At 56.4% G+C, this 16,392-nt stretch overlaps 1 protein-coding gene across 3 annotated transcripts in view; it reads right to left on the bottom strand.

Annotated features, from left to right (window-relative positions):
* PRRC2B (proline rich coiled-coil 2B) overlaps nt 1-16,392 on the bottom strand; it is an 84,891-nt gene that overhangs the window by 15,221 nt on the left and 53,278 nt on the right. For all 3 annotated transcript variants that reach the window (XM_032866110.1, XM_032866109.1, XM_032866111.1), the window contains exons 12-18: nt 14,928-15,243; nt 13,048-13,232; nt 10,773-10,968; nt 4,973-5,189; nt 2,201-4,264; nt 729-928; nt 27-172 (exon numbers count right to left, since the gene is read on the bottom strand). In XM_032866110.1, the coding sequence (XP_032722001.1) occupies nt 27-172; nt 729-928; nt 2,201-4,264; nt 4,973-5,189; nt 10,773-10,968; nt 13,048-13,232; nt 14,928-15,243 (3,324 nt within the window). The remainder of the gene's footprint in view (nt 1-26; nt 173-728; nt 929-2,200; nt 4,265-4,972; nt 5,190-10,772; nt 10,969-13,047; nt 13,233-14,927; nt 15,244-16,392) is intronic.

Raw genomic sequence — 16,392 nt, 5'->3', positions numbered from 1 at the left:
CCCACCAGCCCCCTGGCCCCCTTCACCTGCACGGCCTGCTCCTTCCTCCTCCTCTCTTCTTCCAGCAGGCGGCGCTGCTTCTTGGTGAGGACCTCGATGAAGCCTTCACCCGCCATGGGGCCCACTTCACTCTCCTCCCCAGGGCTGGACCCGCAGTTTTCAATGATGGAATCTGAACCCAGATTTCACAAGAAGGGACGGTTGTGTCCGTTCATCAGCAGAAAGGATAACCCAGCCCTACCAGCTGCTGGACTCCAAGGACGGCTCGGCTCAGGAGGCCGGCAGAAGCCAGCTCCACGCCTCCGAGGACGAGCGGACGAGCATGCTCGCGGGGTCTACGGAAATCCCGCTGGGATCGCTCCACCCTCCCCGCGACCCCTCGGCACGCGGTTATCCCAAACCAGAGACCTGAGGAGCACTACAGTTACGGAGACAATCTCTGGAAACAGAAACGCCAAACTCCCAGTTCTGCTCCCGGACAAACCCCTCAACCTCTCTGGGCCGCGGTGCCCCCTCTTTGAAACTGGGACACCGCGGGGCGGCTCTGGGCATCAGCAAGGCTGTGAGCAACGAGAGGGAGGAATCCTATCTGCTCTGCTCGCCACCGCAGCCTTGGAACTTAGCCCGCCACCTGCCCGGAGACCACGGTGCTCAGAGGACGGGCAGCCCCCGCAGCCCCACGGAGGCCGCTGCTCTTCTTCCCCCTGAAGACGCGAGAGGACACTCACTTCCGTAGTTCAGGTCAAACTGTTTCATGGTCTCTCCCTGTTCACCCGCCCTCTGAACAGCCAGCTTGGCCTCCTTCTCTGCCTTCTCACAGGGGGCGTCGGGGGCGTCAGAAGTGGCATGGGCTGGTCGCTCCAGCGCGTAGTGGCCGCTCCCACCACCGCCACCACCAAGACCTCCAGGCAAGGCCTCGTCTGGGGACCTGTAAAGGAAGGAGGAGCTCGTCATTTCGGACGTGGTTGAAGGCTGGGAAGGAGGGAAAAGGAAACCCTGCACGTGCACACAGCACGCACATGGACACAGCGCCCTGACCTACAACATCCCGTCGTTCGGCCGAAGGTGCTCTCCGGCAGCCGCGTGTGGTGCGCAAGGCCCCGTGGCATCCCCTCCCCCCCACACCGCTTCAGCAGCTCTGCCCACTCATGGAGAGCACCCCTCCGCCCCCGCCCCTTCCGGGGCTCAGCACCTCTGTTCCTTCCCACTGTGTGCCACACTCAGTGGGCCTGTGCAGAGGAGACAACGAAGGGCTTGCCCTGAGCAGAGCCACAGAACTTTCTGCCCCGGGCACACAAGACTGGCCAGCAAGGAGCCAGACCTGGCCCTAGTACAAGGCTCTTGGCAGAAGTCAGAAGCAAAGCCAAGTCTTGGCATCTGGGGCGGGGACAGCGAGGCTGGGCAGACACCTGGAAGGACCAGCATTCTCAGAGGGCCCCTTCTCTGGGGCTCTGAGACAGCTCAACCCCAGGTTTCTGACTCTGGATTCTAAGGAGAACAGGAGGCAGGAAGCAGCCTTCCTCAGCCTGAGCTGTGGCCTGCGTGTGGTCAGGAAATCAGGCTACCCAAGTGACTCCCTGCATGTGCTCTCTCCCTTTCCCAGATTCCAGGCAGCCTGTGGGCAATAAGCAGCCCCAGAGCACAGATCAACCCCTGAAACACCCAGGTCCCATGAGAGATGCTCACAGGGCCTCGGACGCCTCACTCCCTGCTGCTATGGCCTGGCTCTTTCGACAAGGAGGCAGTTAAACCCAAAAGCGGGGCTGCATTTCCTCACTGTCGAGAAGCAGACTCAGGGCCAGAAGGCCAGAGGCCCCTGAGGCCACTGGGTGACAGCAGCCACAAAGCGGAGGGATCTGGGGGGCTGGCACCATCCACAGGCAGCACCTCCTCAGTGGGGCAGCCACCACACAAGTACCACTGGGGCGGGGACTCTAAGTTCTGGTGTCCAAGCCACAACAACAATGACAACCACACACGAGAGAAGCAGACAAGCAGTGCAAGAGTGAGTGATGGAGACGCTCATACACAATGGTCTTGGCAGGCAGCCCCCCCACCCCGCCCCAGGGCACAACAGAGGGACAGAGTCGGCTCCCGACACACGGCGGGACACGCATGCATGGAGTGCTGCTTAAAAAAACAGGCTTAGTAACAGAACAACAGCAACAGAAAAGAGCCTGGGGTTGGGTTTGTGTTTTACCTTTTGGCTTTCAAAGGCGTCCCATTCTGTTGGCTCTCATAACGGGGAGAAGTGTCACCACCACCTGGCCTAACCGACTTCTCCCCAAACCCCCCCGGCTCCAGCTTTCGGCTCTGCCTGTCGGCCAGGGGCCTCTGGCTGGAGAAGCTCCTCTTGGCCAGCTCCTTCTTCTCGCCCACAGCAGCCCCGGGCAGGCTGCCGTCCGCCTGGGGGTCGGGTTCAGCCCCTGGGCCCTCGCGCCGCTCCCGCCTCTCGCTGAAGTCGCTGCTCTCAGAGGCCGTCTCCCACTCCTCATTGGCGTGATCAGACGAGTTCTGGTACGAGAGCTCGGGAGACCCACTCTTGTCCCCGGGGCAGAGCTTGGGCCGGCCTGGCCATGGCCCTGCCGGCAGGCGGGGCTCCTCCTCGGGCCCCCAGAGGCCCAGGGATTCCCGCTCCTGCCGGAGGCGCCGAAAGCGTGGTGGCTTGTCCTGGCGAGGAGGGCGCCTTCTCCGGAACGGCCGGTTCTCTGTGCCTTCTGGGTCGGCCGTGTGGTCGTCAGGGAAGAAGGGCCTCTTGTCCTCCAGGCGGCTGTCCTCGAAGGCCCTGGCACCAAAAGAGTCAGAATGTCTGTAGGCATCAGGGACACAGTCCCTGTCTGCAGGTCGCCGGGACCCGCACGCGTCTGGGGAGCTGTACTCCTGCCAGGAGGCGCCCGGGCTCTTGCTCTGCCAGTGGGCGGCCTCTTTGGACACGAAGGTTCTCCGCCCGTAGCCGCAGCTGCTCAGCCGGGGAGGGAGCGCCCGGCCAAAGGCGCGAGGGCCTCGGCTCTTAGCCTCCAGGCTGCTGTGGTCCTCGGAGCACACCTTGCTGGAGCGCCAGGAGTCCCTGAAGTCCCCCTTCCTCAGGGCACCGCCCTCCCGCTCCAGGAGGGCGGCTTCGTTCCCGTTCTCCGAGCCTCGCTGTCGCCGCCGCTTGGGAAGCTCTTCGTACTCGGAGCCCTCGCTGTGGGTCTCGCTGGCGATGCGCCGCCGCGGCTTGGCCCTGGGGAAGTCTTCCGGCTGGCCGAGGTCCCGCAGCCCCCGGCCGCGGCCGCTCCTCGGGCCGCCGCCGTACATGCCCCGCGCCCCGAGTACCCCCCCGCTGCAGAGGCCGGGACCGCCGCCCACAGGCCGCCCTCGGAACGTGAACTCTCGGAAGCCGCGGCCGCGGCCCCGGGTCTGCCCTCGGCCCCCAAAGGCTTGCTCCTCGTCAATAAAGATCCAGTTATTCCTCTTTGTCGGGGGGGTGTCGCTGCACTCCCGGGGGGGTCTGCTCTCCCAGGCCCCGTCGGGCTTCTCGTCCCCTGCACACCTGCTGGCCTCACGGCCCAAGCCAGCGCGGGCGGAGCCCTGGTCCTCCAACAGGGAGGGGGAGGAATTGGCCAGCGCAGGGTCGTTCTCTTGGTCCTCATCCTTGTCCGCCGCGCAAACCGGCCCCTTCTCCTTGGCCACGCGGGCACCCTCCTCCCCCAGCTCCTGCTTCACCTTCTCGAGTTCCTTCTCCTTGTCCTCTACCTTGAGGGCTTTCAGCACGGGCTTCTTGATGGGCCCAGACCTCCGCGTCCTGCCGGTCTGCTCCGGGTGCTGGCCACTGGGGCCCCGGGGCTCAGGCGTCCACTCGGGCTGCAGGGACGGCTGATCGTTGGGGCTCCCTTCCTTCTCCCAGGAGGAGACGTTAAACGATGGCTCCTCCCGTGGCGCCCCCTTCTCGATGCTGTTGGCTGTGTCGGTGGCCTCTGGCGGGTGGCTAACGTCCCAATTGCTATACTCTGGCTTTTTCTCGGCTGGGGCAAAGTCGGGCTCCAGCGGGGAACACCTGAGGTCTGGGGTGTGACCCCCAGGAGCACCTGCTTCCTGAACATGGTCTTGGGGTGGAAACAAAAGCTCCTGGCCTATTCTTTGAGAAGAGACACAGCTGTCAAAGTCTGCTTGGGCCTTCTTGTCAAAAGCACTCAAGAACTCCTCCCCTCTCTCCTCAAGGAGATCGCGCTGGGCACCTACGCCCCCTGACCTTCCGGGTGAGGCAGAGTAAGAGCTTTCATTCCTGAAAAGGAACCAGAAAAATCAGTCAATGTGATTGGAGCCTGGTTCCTGGTTTCCATGCTGAACACAGAGTTTAGTTTTAAAAAGAAAAAAATTTTTAAAAAAAGAAAACGAAAAAGAAAAAAAAAAAACAGCAAAAAAAAAAAAAAAAAACCACAAGCACCAACATTTGCTCTATCTTTAAACACGTCTTAGAGCTGCTGGGCCATGGATTGCTGGGTGGCCCCCGGCGTCCAGACTGAAGAGTGCGGTGGCTGCTGGTGGACTCAGCATGCCACAGGGAGGCAGAGCAGCTGGGGATCCTCTGGTCCAAATGACAAGCTGGAGGCTGGGAGTCCGCGGAGAGTCTGGGGCACTGGGCCAGCAGGGCCCGCTTGCTTCACTTTCACAGGAAGGAGCCACGACCTGGGCACTCGACCCCGCCGAGCCCCACCCCTCGCCCTGACCCAAGGTTCCACAGATCTGCCTCTGACCCGGGACCTCTCCTTAGCCACTGCCAGTCTCACCGGCAGGTCATCGCCTCTCATACAAAAGCCTTCGAGCAAACCTCATCAATTCTCCATCCCCGGAGGGCACTGCCAGTCCCGGCAAAGTGCCCTTTCTCCAGGCAATGCCTCCAGGGACAGAGCTTCATCCCAGAGCCCCTTGCAAGCAGGACATGGAGATTCTGCCTTCAAATGCAGGACCACAGGGCCGTGTTTCATCTCACCTGACGTGCACGTCCATGGCCAAAGTGTCATTGGATTTCGGCGGGGGAAGCGAGTAGCCCTTGCTCTGCAATGCCATGTAACCCTCGGGGCTCCACACGGGGGCTGGGTCGAGGGCGGCCACTTTCCTCTCCTGCAGTGGTGGCGCGCAGCTCTGGTCCTCAGAGCGGCAGCCGGTCCCCCCGAGGGCATCCTGGGGTACCATGGGCTTCATCAGTCCTGGAGAAGGCAAAGGCAGAGAACTCCTCTGTACCAGCTCATTCAGGGAGCCACGCTCCCAACGTCAGGGGCAACCAGAGGCCCAAAGGAGACACCAGTTACCCTGTCACGTGGACCCAGCAGCCTCCCCCACTGCACCCCAGTCCATCATCACCGGGCTCTCCGTGCTCTCTGACCACAGAACCTCTGAACGCACACCTGCGTGCAACACTAAGTGTCCCAAAGAGCTGTCCTGGGGGCCCGTGGCGTCCAGCCTGCGCTCCCGGGTCCAGAACCCCGTGTGGAGAAGTACATCAAAATGGCAGAGGGAAACCGGAAACAGTTCAGTGGAGAGCTGGTCCTGTCAGCAGAAGGCCCGAGGGGCCGATCGGTCAGCCACGAGGGTCTGCCTGCAACAGACGCCAAGGTCTCCTGCACACATGGAGGAAACCGAGCTGCGTGCCTGAGAGGCTTACAAGGACGGAGACCTGGGCTCTGCCTGCTACAAAACCTGAGCCAGAAGACTTGGGAGGGGATTTTGGTTTCAGGTATTTTTTTTTTTAAATGATTTAATTTAATTAATTAATTTATTTGACAGACCGAGATCACAAATAGGCAGAGAGGCAGGCAGAGAGAGAGGGGGAAGCAGGCTCCCTGCAGAGCAGAGAGCCCGATGTGGGCTTCAATCCCAGGACCCTGAGATCATGACCTGAGCCGAAGGCAGAGGCTTAACCCACTGAGCCACCCAGGCCCTAAGACTTTGTTTTTAAGTCCTCTCTACACCCCACATGAGGCTCAAACCCACAACCCCAGATGCCCCGGCAGATGTGCCAGACAAGCACCCCAGTTCCTTCTACTTCTAGCCCTGAAACTGACCGCAGCACTCCACATTTTTGTACAGTGAATGGGGGCAGGAGGACACACAGAGGACGACAAACTGTTAACTGGCCCGAGGTGATTAAGACACAGACGACAGGGCCCCCTGGGTGGCTCAGGTAGTTAAGTGTTTGACTTGGTTTCAGCTCAGATCATGATCTCAGGATCATGGGATCATGCCCTGAGGCGGGCTCCGAGCTCAGCAGGGAGTGTGCTTGAAGATTCTCTCTCTCCCCCAGCCACTGCCCTCGCCTCAAATAAATAAATCTTTAAAAAAAAAAAAAAAAAAAAAAAACAGAGAGAGAGAGAGGACGCCTCATCCCTGGACAGATGCTGGCTGGGGAAGGTGTGTGCCCCAAGGCCTCTCTGTCCGTGTGGATCGAGTGGGGGCAGAGGGGGGAGGGCGGCAATGCAGAAATTAAAGTTCTCATCAGGCCTAAGCCTGTGGAGAGAAAAAGATCCAATTTCTCAAATATTCTCTTCACGAAGCTTATCTGCAGCCACACTCTGTGTTGTGCCCATCTTTTACTGAGATGATCTGGCTGGAAAACGGTTCGACATTAAGCCAGCGGGTTTCAAGCTTTCCGGTAGCTGTGGAAGGTACTGATACAGGACTCCGATATAAAGTTAGTGCGGGGCAAGGAGAGGAGACCCTCTCTGGAAATTGGCAGTTACAGACCGCTCATTAAGGGCTGATTGAGAGGCACACGGAAGCGGTCGACACTGTACGTCAGCTTGGTTTTGCTTGGTTTTGGCAATGTGGCGGCTCTTACGACCCAAAAAACCCTGCTAGCACAGACATTCTCTGCCACAAAGATCCCATGCAGAGTGTGTCAAACGTCTCCCCACCCCGCCGCCCCCTACAGAGGTTCCCAAGAATACGGGAAACCCCAAGGGGCTGAAACCACAGCCCCAGGCCAAAGCCACAAGCTGGTGCTTCCTGGGCGGGAGCAGGGAAACACCCCAGTCAGTCGCAGCAGCTAGGGGCAATGGGGTTTTGCAGAGAGCCATAACTGGGACGCTGCTCAAGACAGAGACCCTCAAAGGGTGAGGCCCTCAACGCAAAGGTAGATTTTAAAACATATGCTCTTTAGTACAGCAAAACAGGAGGTTTATGTCTCAGTCTGGGCCAGCGGGGAAAAATCAGTTTGCTCCTAGGACTATGGGGCCATGCCGGCTTTCATGCAGCTTTGGGGAGGAGGATTCAGGGTTATACCCCCAGAGTGGCATAGAAAATTCCCCAAGTTAGGGGAACAGGTGGTTCTAGGCTGGCAGAAAACCAGCCCAGAGGGACAGACTCTCCACTTGAGCCATACTGGATTTCCACAATAAATAGAGCTCTGCTGAAGATGAACTCACAACCCGGAATCACCAGCGTATGTGGGAAGAATAAACACCAGAAATTATGTTTTAAGAATTAGGAAAAGCATAACAAAGTAATTAAGAACTTAAAAAAAAGTACGATGCGCACAAACAATAGATTTGATCTGACTTTGGCTCAGCTCGTGAGCTCAAGGTCCTGGGATCCAGCCCCATGCTGGGCTCCGTGCTCAGCAGGGAGTCTGCTTAGGGGGTCTATTTGGGGACGCTCGCTCTCGCGCTCTCTCTCTCTGCCCCTCTGCCCTTCCCCCACTCACGCACGCACACTCTGAAATAAACAAGTAAATCTTTAAAAAAACCACAAATTTGAGAAAAAAAATTCCAGTAATAAAGAGAAAGAGATCTTAAAAGCAGCAAGGGTGAACTGGGGCCCAGCAGAAAGGCCCCCACAAAGAAGGGGTGTTCTGTTACCAGCAATGTAGTGACCAGAGAAAATACCATCAACAGTCACAATCGCATCTATTAGGTGAGTTTCAAGAGGCGTGGCCCCCGGCACTCAAACAGTCCCAGAAACCTGCCACGAAGGAGATGGGAATTCCATGTGCGCGCTGACGCCAGGCTCGACAACGCTGTCTGGGCCAGAGGAATAAGGAATGCCCCGAACCACATCCAGAAAACGTGAGGAGGACAAAGAGTCACCAGATAAGCTCTCCATGTTGGTTACTATGGACCTGTCGCCACTTTCAAGAACCCACAGTTAACGTGGATGAAAACGAACTGCTAAATATCAAATAACAGTATAAAACTGGGGGACACCTGGGGGGCTCCGTCAGCTGAGCGTCTGCCTTCAGCTCAGCTCGTGACCCCAGGGTCCTGGGATTGAGCCCCATGGTGGGCTCCCTTCTTGGAGGGGGCCTGCTTGTCTCCCGCTCCCCCTGCTTGCGTGATCTCTGACAAATAAATACGTACACAAAATCTAAACAAAAAACAAAAAACAAAAACCCAAAACTATAAAACTGCAAAAAAAAGAAAAAAACAAAAAAGCCGTGGCCAGAGAGCAAACCGAGCAGGTTACACAGACATGAGTCACCCTCAGCAGCATCGGGAGCCAGAAGAAAAGGAAATACTATCTTCTGGGTCCTGAAAGAACGAACTGCCAACCTAGAATTTTACACACAGCGAGAGAAAGGGTGTCATAAAGACTTTTTCAGGCAAAGAAAACCTACTGCCAGAAAAATCTCTTGAAGAACTCAAGAGAACATACTTCGTGGAGAAACACCACACCCCCATGGAAGGAAAATGCGACAGAGAAGGCAGTGAGGAAACCAGTGTGCGGCCAGGCAAATGCAGCCAGGCACAGATTCCATGAGGCAACACAAACAGTAATGACTGATGTGGTGGCCGGAAACACACAGAACTAAAATCCTAGGGAACAAGAGGAAGACAGACTGACGAGGTCACGAGAGCTCAGGTCAGCGGTAAGGACGCTGACTGGCTGCTGCAAGTCAGAGGCGTGTGTGAGAGCGTCGTGTGACCACAGAGTAGAAACAAAACACAGAGTACAACCACCAAAACAACAGGGAAATTTGTTCCAAAATATGAAGAAAAAGAAAAGCAGAGAAAGGCGCGATTCACAGAAAGCACAGAAAGTAGGAAATCCGAATATAATAATCCCCAAGATCTAAAGTGAGGCACTTTGGCGCTTAAGTCGGATTTTTCTGAGTGTAAAACCACACACATCTTGTATGTACAAACTCCCCCGATAAAAGGGCTCAGAGAGGCTGACAGTAAAAAGATGGAAAAAAGATACCAAGTAAGCACTCGTGAAAAGAAAACCGGAATGATGACATTAATATCCGACAGAATGGACATCAGAGGGAGGAAGCAGCCAAGGACAGCAGGTGCCACGTGACGACAGGAAGAGCAGAACAAGACACATCGCTCCACGCCTATCTGCTTCTAAGACAACGGAAGTAAAACCCAACGGGCTCCGGGATCTGAGAGAGCCACGGTCAGAGCGGGAGACTTTCCCCGCACCTCTCGGTAAGTGGGCAAGCGGGGCTAGGAGCTCGGGGTGGGACAGGTACGTGCACACAGCACCGTCAGCAAGTTCCAGGTAACAGGCCGCGTCCAATTGGAGGATAACATTGTTTTCAAGCAAAGCTAGAATGTTCAAAAAAAAAAAAAAAGGATCATGTAAGAGCCTAGAAATAAAATCTCAACAAATGCCAAGCGGTCCAGACGGGACCGGGCTGGCGCACAAAAGCCCTGGGGTGGATCTGACCTGCCACCTGTTGTTAAAAATGCAGCTCTACTGCAAAGTGACCAGGCTCGCTCAATTACTATCATCTCTGGTCATTTTTGTTCTAAAACAATAAAATGGAATAGTGCTCAAAGCCTAAAATATTGACTATCTGGCATTTATAGGGAGGTTTCCTGATTCCTTTTCTCTATCGTCCAAGTAATATTGCCTAAACACAAAGCAACCACATTAGAAATTAACAACACAAGGGGCACCTGGGTGGCTCAGTGGGTTAAGCCTCTGCCTTCGGCTCCGGCCCTGATCTCAGGGTCCTCGGATCAAGCCCCGCATCGGGCTCTCTGTGTAGCAGGGAGCCTGCCTCCCCCTCTCTCTCTACCTGCCTCTCTGCCAAATAAATAAATAAAATCTTAAAAAAAGAAAAGAAAAAAAAGAAATTAACACCACAAGGATAATCTTAAAACTCAATGGAAAATTTACAACGTACCATTAAAAATCATCAACCAAAAAAGGGTGATGAACCAAAATCAGACTAACATTTGAAACTGTACAACAATAAAAATGCTGTATCTTAAAACTTCCATTCGTGGGAATTTATAACTGAAGTCTTATTTGAATACTTACAGCAAAAGATCAGAAATTAATGACCTAAGTATTCAACATAGTTAAAAAGAACAGAAAAATTTCAAAGGAATTAATGAGGAAAAGACAGAAATTAATGTAATACAAGCCAAATAAAATAAAGGAATTAAGAAATCCAAAAGCTGCTTTTTAAAAATGGCATTACGCAAACCTTGGGAAGGACAAATCAAGGACAAAAAGGAAGGGAGAAGGCACAAAGAACATTACAAATGGAAAGAGATAAACTTCAATTAAAAAAGAAAAAAAGAGCAGGACAAAACGACACAGCAAGATCACCAGAACTAATTAAAACGATGTATAACGCATGACCGGAAGGACGGTCCCCAGCGATTCCGTGTGACTAGTACCGTGACTGTATGCGAACAAGAGAAAGCTACAGCTCAGACGGGTTCCGTGAGCTGCAGGAGAGGCCAGACTGGAGTCCAGGTGGGTCTACCTCCTGAAGGAACGCCCTTCCCCCCACACCATCCCAGCCTCTCCCCGCGTGGCCCACTGGAGCTGCTTACCCGAGGGGTGGAGGGCAGACGGGTAGAAATCCACTGGGGTGCGAGTGGGTGGGATTCGTGGGTCCATGTAGGAAGGCATCATCATCCACCTGGGATCGAAGCCCAGCATCTGGGGATGGTGGGGGTAGAAGGTGCGCTGTGGGTGGGATGGCGGCGGGTACACCGGCTGCCAGTGCTGCATTTTGTACAGCTGCTCCTGACCGGGAAGAAAGACCGGGTCAGACACGTGCCCGGGGCAGAGCCTGCACCTGCGTGTGTACTCACTTGTGTATGTGTAAACACATACACTCACGTGCACACATGACACATACACACACTCACATACCCCCCCACACCCAGTCACACCAAGCCCGGGCTCGAGGAGTCTCTGACAGCTCCCCACAGCTCTCGGCGGAGCAGCCCAAATCCCACCAGGCCCCATGGGAGCCGCCCCACCTGCCTCGAGCTTCAGCGCCCACGACTGCCTGCCTCGTGGGGCCCTGGTGGCACACGGGGCCCTCCACCTAGAAGGCTCCTGTCCCCGCCATCCTGGCTCAGCCCTATTCTTCCTTCAGGTTTGCGCTAAGAGAACCCTTGCTCTGGGCAGCCCCACAGCAGTCCATGGCAGTCCCCGGCGGCCGGCCTCTGCCCTGCAGCACTGGGACTGCCCTCCGTGCCCTAAGGGCAGGTGAGGGTTTCACATCGCCCGTCTCCCCTCACAGCAGTGGCACCCTTGCCTCCGACCACCAGTCACAGCACACAGAAAAGTCGCTGCACGAACAGATGAGTATCAGCAAAACATTCTAGTCAAGGTCCGAGACCCTGTGAGGATTCAGTTCCAGCCCTGCCCCCTTGGCATCACTGACCCCTGGGGCCGCCCTCACAAGCACACCCAAAACTAGCCTTCCAGCAGGAGTCAGGTGCAGAGGCGGACAAGGGGAAGAGCTGACCGGCTGCGCCCTTCCCTTCTACAAACCGGAATGCCCGGGCCGGGCGCGCCAGACAGCTCGGCGACCCCCGACCAGCACTCCGGGCTGCCAGCCTCCACACAGAGCTCCCCGGAACGGCCCCCAGGCCCTCAGGGAAGCTAACCAGACGGTCTGTCTGGCCGGCTCCTTCAGCTGCCCTGGTGCGTGCGGACTCCTTTCTATTCTGGATGAAGGACTCGGCGGTCCCTGTCCCTGCCCCCGCCCCGCAGCGTTACCCTCACAGCTGTGTCTGGCTGGAGCTACCCCGGAGATCCTCCCGGTCGGTTAACTCCCCGCCAAGCCTGCGAATCACCGCATGGCGCTGGCTCACACTGTCACACCGCCACAGCACGAGGGATGTCACCTCCTGTTTGTAGCTCAGGAGCTGGGGGGCTTCCAAAATACCTCGCGGGGGCCCGTGGAAAAGAGGAGCTGAGGTGAAGGCTTTAAAAGCAACTAAAAGAGATTCTGGAAAAGGCTGAAGACCCTGATGTGTGTCCCCAGGGCACACATGTTCTGACCCACACTAAGTGACGGCTAACCACGACGGACACCACATCTGGCTGCCGGGCGACGTGATGTCCACATGCCACCTGTCTCCCACTAAGTGCGTCGCTTGTCTGTAGAACCTGTTCCTCCACGCGTCCTCCTTGAAGACACAGATGCCAGGGAGTGCTCCAACGGGGCCACGAGAGTTGGTGTGATGACAACAATGACCCAGGTCATCCTCCCCAGGGCAGACAAGGTCCCTTTTGAGGTTTAGGGACCACTAATAAAGAGGATACTGATGACACTGATAAGCCAGTCCGCAGGTGCCCTAAGGGCCCGGCTGCTGTGCCGAGGCATGAGTTCATTCCTCCCCGCCCACCCAAGGCCACGCCCAACTAGAGAAGCTGCACAATCAGGATCAGAATCCGTTCAACTCAACACCTACAAACCTGCATCCTTAGCCCCAAGCTAACACACCTCTCCAACAGCTTTGCAAGTCCTCCCGGGCCTCCTCTCTCCCTGGGAGGGTCCCAGGGTGGACACCACTGGTCTAAGGAGAAGCCACAGTGCACTGCTCGGTGTTGAGTGCACACACCACCACCGCTTCCTTGCCAACATCGGACAACACCACCAGCTGCTACCAGCAGAGGTTCTATTCGTTCATAGGAGAAATCACTTGGAAAAATGAAAAATGGCCAGGGCTGCTCTCCTAAGGCTCTAAGTTTTCAGGCGCAGCCCCTGCCCCCCTGCCAATGATGGGGGTATGCGAGGAGAGATTCCAGACAGCTGTTTTCCCCTAAGGGGGAGGGGACATCCACGGAGCCCTCCGACCTGTTTACCTGCTGCTGCTGGCGCTGGAATCTGGGAGGAAGTGACTTCTGGTACTTGCTGAACTCCTGCGCCGGGGACCCAGCCTCCCTGGCCCCCTCCTCACTGCCGCCGCTCTGGGCCACGGCTGGAGGAGCCGTGGGGGCTTCTTCTGAAAACGTGCTGGGGGCTCCCTGGGCAGAGAACTCAGGAGAGCCTGGAGGACAAATAATGAGAAAAATGTCTGCAGTGAGCTCACAAAAGCTGGGCTGTCTGAACGTTTACGGCAAACACTCGTTCTTGTTGGCGCAGACATTCCATGGCCGGCCGACCCCCAGCCCCAAGCCCAGGCACGTGCTAAGGCCTGCCTGCACGCGTGAGCTCACAGACGCCCCCGGGGACGCCATCCCTCTGGAGGTGAGAAAGCGAAGGGTTAAGAGGTCAGGTGACCTGCCAGGGTCACACAGTGTGCGGTGAGGCTGGGGTTCTGTTCCAGGCGAGAGGGTTTTACTGAAAAGGGCTCCAGCAAAGCAGACAGCAGCCACCCGCTCAGGACAGCCCACACCCATCATCCGAGCAGCCGGCGTCAACCCCACGTCAAGTCACCGCGCCTCTCCTTGCCCGCCTCCTCATTGGTAAAGGGAAGAGAAGGGAAGAGAACAGTTTCCCTCTTTCTTGCCCCCATCCCAACTTTCTAGCTTCACACTGGGATGGAGGTGGGTCCCTCAGCTTTACTGAAGTATAATTAATGCCTGCATTCTTAATTCTACTGCAGGGGACAATCAAACCCCCAGGCAAACCCCAGAGACCTGGCGGTACGTCCCAGAGGAAGGCCACAGAAGCACAGGGCAGGGGCACACACAACACCCAGGTCTGCCCCAAGGACCTGTCTCAACGGAGCGGCGCTCACACCAAAGCACCGGCTTCCCAGACTCTCCAGTTCAGTGAGTACTGGGGCTGGGCACAGGCTACACCCAGACTTCCAGGCAAGGAAATGGACAGAACAGTTGTCGGTTTCTCAGAGCTCACCGGCCAGAGCACCCACCTGAGCAGCCTTCAGGGACTGAACCCAGCATCAGGCTCTTCTCTCCTAAAAAGAGGGGCTTTTAGTTCATTTAAGGATATCACAAAGAAGAGTGCCTGGGTGGCTCTGTCAGTTAAGTGTCTGCCTTTACCTCAGGTCATGATCCCAGAGTCCCAGGATCGAGCCCCGCATTGGGCTCCCTGCTCAGCGGGAAGCCTGCTTCTCCGTCTCCCTCTCTCCCTGCTCATTCTCTCTCCCTCCCTCTCTCGCAAATAAAATCTTTAAAAAAAAAAAGAAGAAGAAGAAGAAATCACAAAGAACAAAGCTGGCCGTACTCTTTCAAACCGCTGCAGGAGCGGTGTTCAAGGTCCCTTACGGAGCCACGTGATCCACTCCCTGCAGAATTAATGCCAGGAAGAACGCACTCGAATGAGCAGAGCAGGTGGGCTTCACTCAATGCCATAAAGGTACGTTCTTTGTGATTTTCTTAAATGAGCTAAAAGGACCCTGTGCTAGCGCCTGCATCTTTGGCTGGGCGGGGGCAGGAACGAGAACAGCGACTAAGACAACGAGGACAAAATGGGTAACACACACGCTTTCCGTATCTGGAAGCTGCGCCCAGTGCTCTTTGTACGTGCTCTCCCGTGCCCTCGGCGTGCGGGCAGGAACACACTACTCCATCCTGTCTTACAGACAAGGAAACAAGCGCCAGGGAGGCAAAGTGTGTAGCTACAACAGGATGTGAACTCAGGCCAGAACTCAACGACCCATGCTTCCCGCATCCCCTTGCTGGCCGCTGCCAGCTGCACCGGGAGGCCAGGGAGAAGCAAACAGAGCACAGCCAACAGCCCAGGGTGGCCGGTTCACGGGACCAGGCCCAGCGCCTACCTTTGCGCACAGCGGGGCCATTCTCCTGTGGGGGCGGCTTCTCAGTGCCTGGAGATCGGGGCACCTCCTTCTCTGCCTGCTTCTGGGCCTCGCCCGCCTTCTGAGCCTGCTTGCACTTCTGGTCCAGCTGCTTAAGCTTGGCGGCACAGGCAGCCAGCCTCTCTTCCCGGGCTCGGCGCTCCTCTTCCTCCCGGCGCTTCCGGGCTCGCTCCACAGCCTCAGACATCTCCGACTGCAGAAACTTCTGCCGTGGGGCTGGCTTGTCCTCTTTGTCCTCAAGAGACTGTTGTCGGAACATGCTGCCCAGCGAGGACTTCTGCCCAGAGAATAAAGTTGGATGAAACAACAGGCCCGAGCCCAGGAAACGGGCCACTCCACCATGCGATCAGCTCTCCTTCCCAAGACCCCTGAGCACCTTTAAGAGGCAGCAGTAGTCATGCGCCGAGTGGACCCGGGTTTCAATCCTGCTTGGCCCTTTACTAATCTGCAGTGAGGTCTGGACAAGTGCCAGTGTCCTCTACCCTAGCTCCCCCTGTGTAAGCCGGGGACAAAGGAGGCCCGAGGGACAGTGCACGTGCAACGAAGGCCATGCAAAGCGCTCTGCACCGTGACTGACACGGGGAACAGTACTGGAAGCTCTCGCCACAGCTAACGCGCACACAAGAACATCAGGGCCCCCCCCGGCTAGTGGAAAGGAGCAGACACCCCCACATTCATCATCTCAGTTGCAAAACGGCTCTCCTCTTTCTCCCATGAAAATATAGAAACCTCCGGGTGTAAAGAGGCACAAGAAATTAAAATTCACCGTCACACATACGGTTTCAAAGTGACTCTTCATATAAAAACATCTCTTTGGGGCCATTTCATCTGCTTCTGAGTCTCCCACTGGTTTCCAATCACTGGACAACCAGTGGGACGCCCTCCCAGCCCCGGGAAGGGGGCTCCCCGACGTGCAGGGAGTGGAGCTGCAGGCAGAGAGCATCGCAGCACAGACGCCAGGCAGGTGTAATTCAGCACCGGTCACCGAAATTCCAGTGGGGGATGACCCTCCAAAACAGAGCCTCCTGTGCTAGGTGCTCGTAGCAGACGCATACAAGGGTCCCCAGCCCTCCAAAATCAATAAACAAGATTTGTGCCTTTCCTCGCGTGCTCGTGGGCCCTCCACAAAAGCGCCATGCAACACATTCACTGCAGTCAAGGACTTTCCTCCTGAAAGTTAACTACTCATGATCAAGAGACAATAACGACAACCAGAGAGGATTAGGAACTTGGAACCTGGAAGCAGAGAAACACTTTCAGAAGATGGGACTGGGGTGCGAGAGCACTGTCCTTTCACGTTGCCCAGGACCAGGCCTGCCCCCGTGTTCTGAACGCTGCGCACAGGGGCACCCCAGGGCCTACATCGTCATTTACCTTATACCCCAGGGCTCCCAGAAATGAAAGGGCACATGTCGAACTCCACAAG

This window comes from Lontra canadensis, unplaced genomic scaffold, assembly GCF_010015895.1.
Source record: "Lontra canadensis isolate GAN:19392208 unplaced genomic scaffold, GSC_riverotter_1.0 scaffold30, whole genome shotgun sequence".
NCBI classification, from domain to species: domain Eukaryota; kingdom Metazoa; phylum Chordata; class Mammalia; order Carnivora; family Mustelidae; genus Lontra; species Lontra canadensis.
The sequence above is the reverse complement of the archived record's forward strand: the minus strand, read 5'-3'. Positions and strand labels throughout refer to the sequence as shown.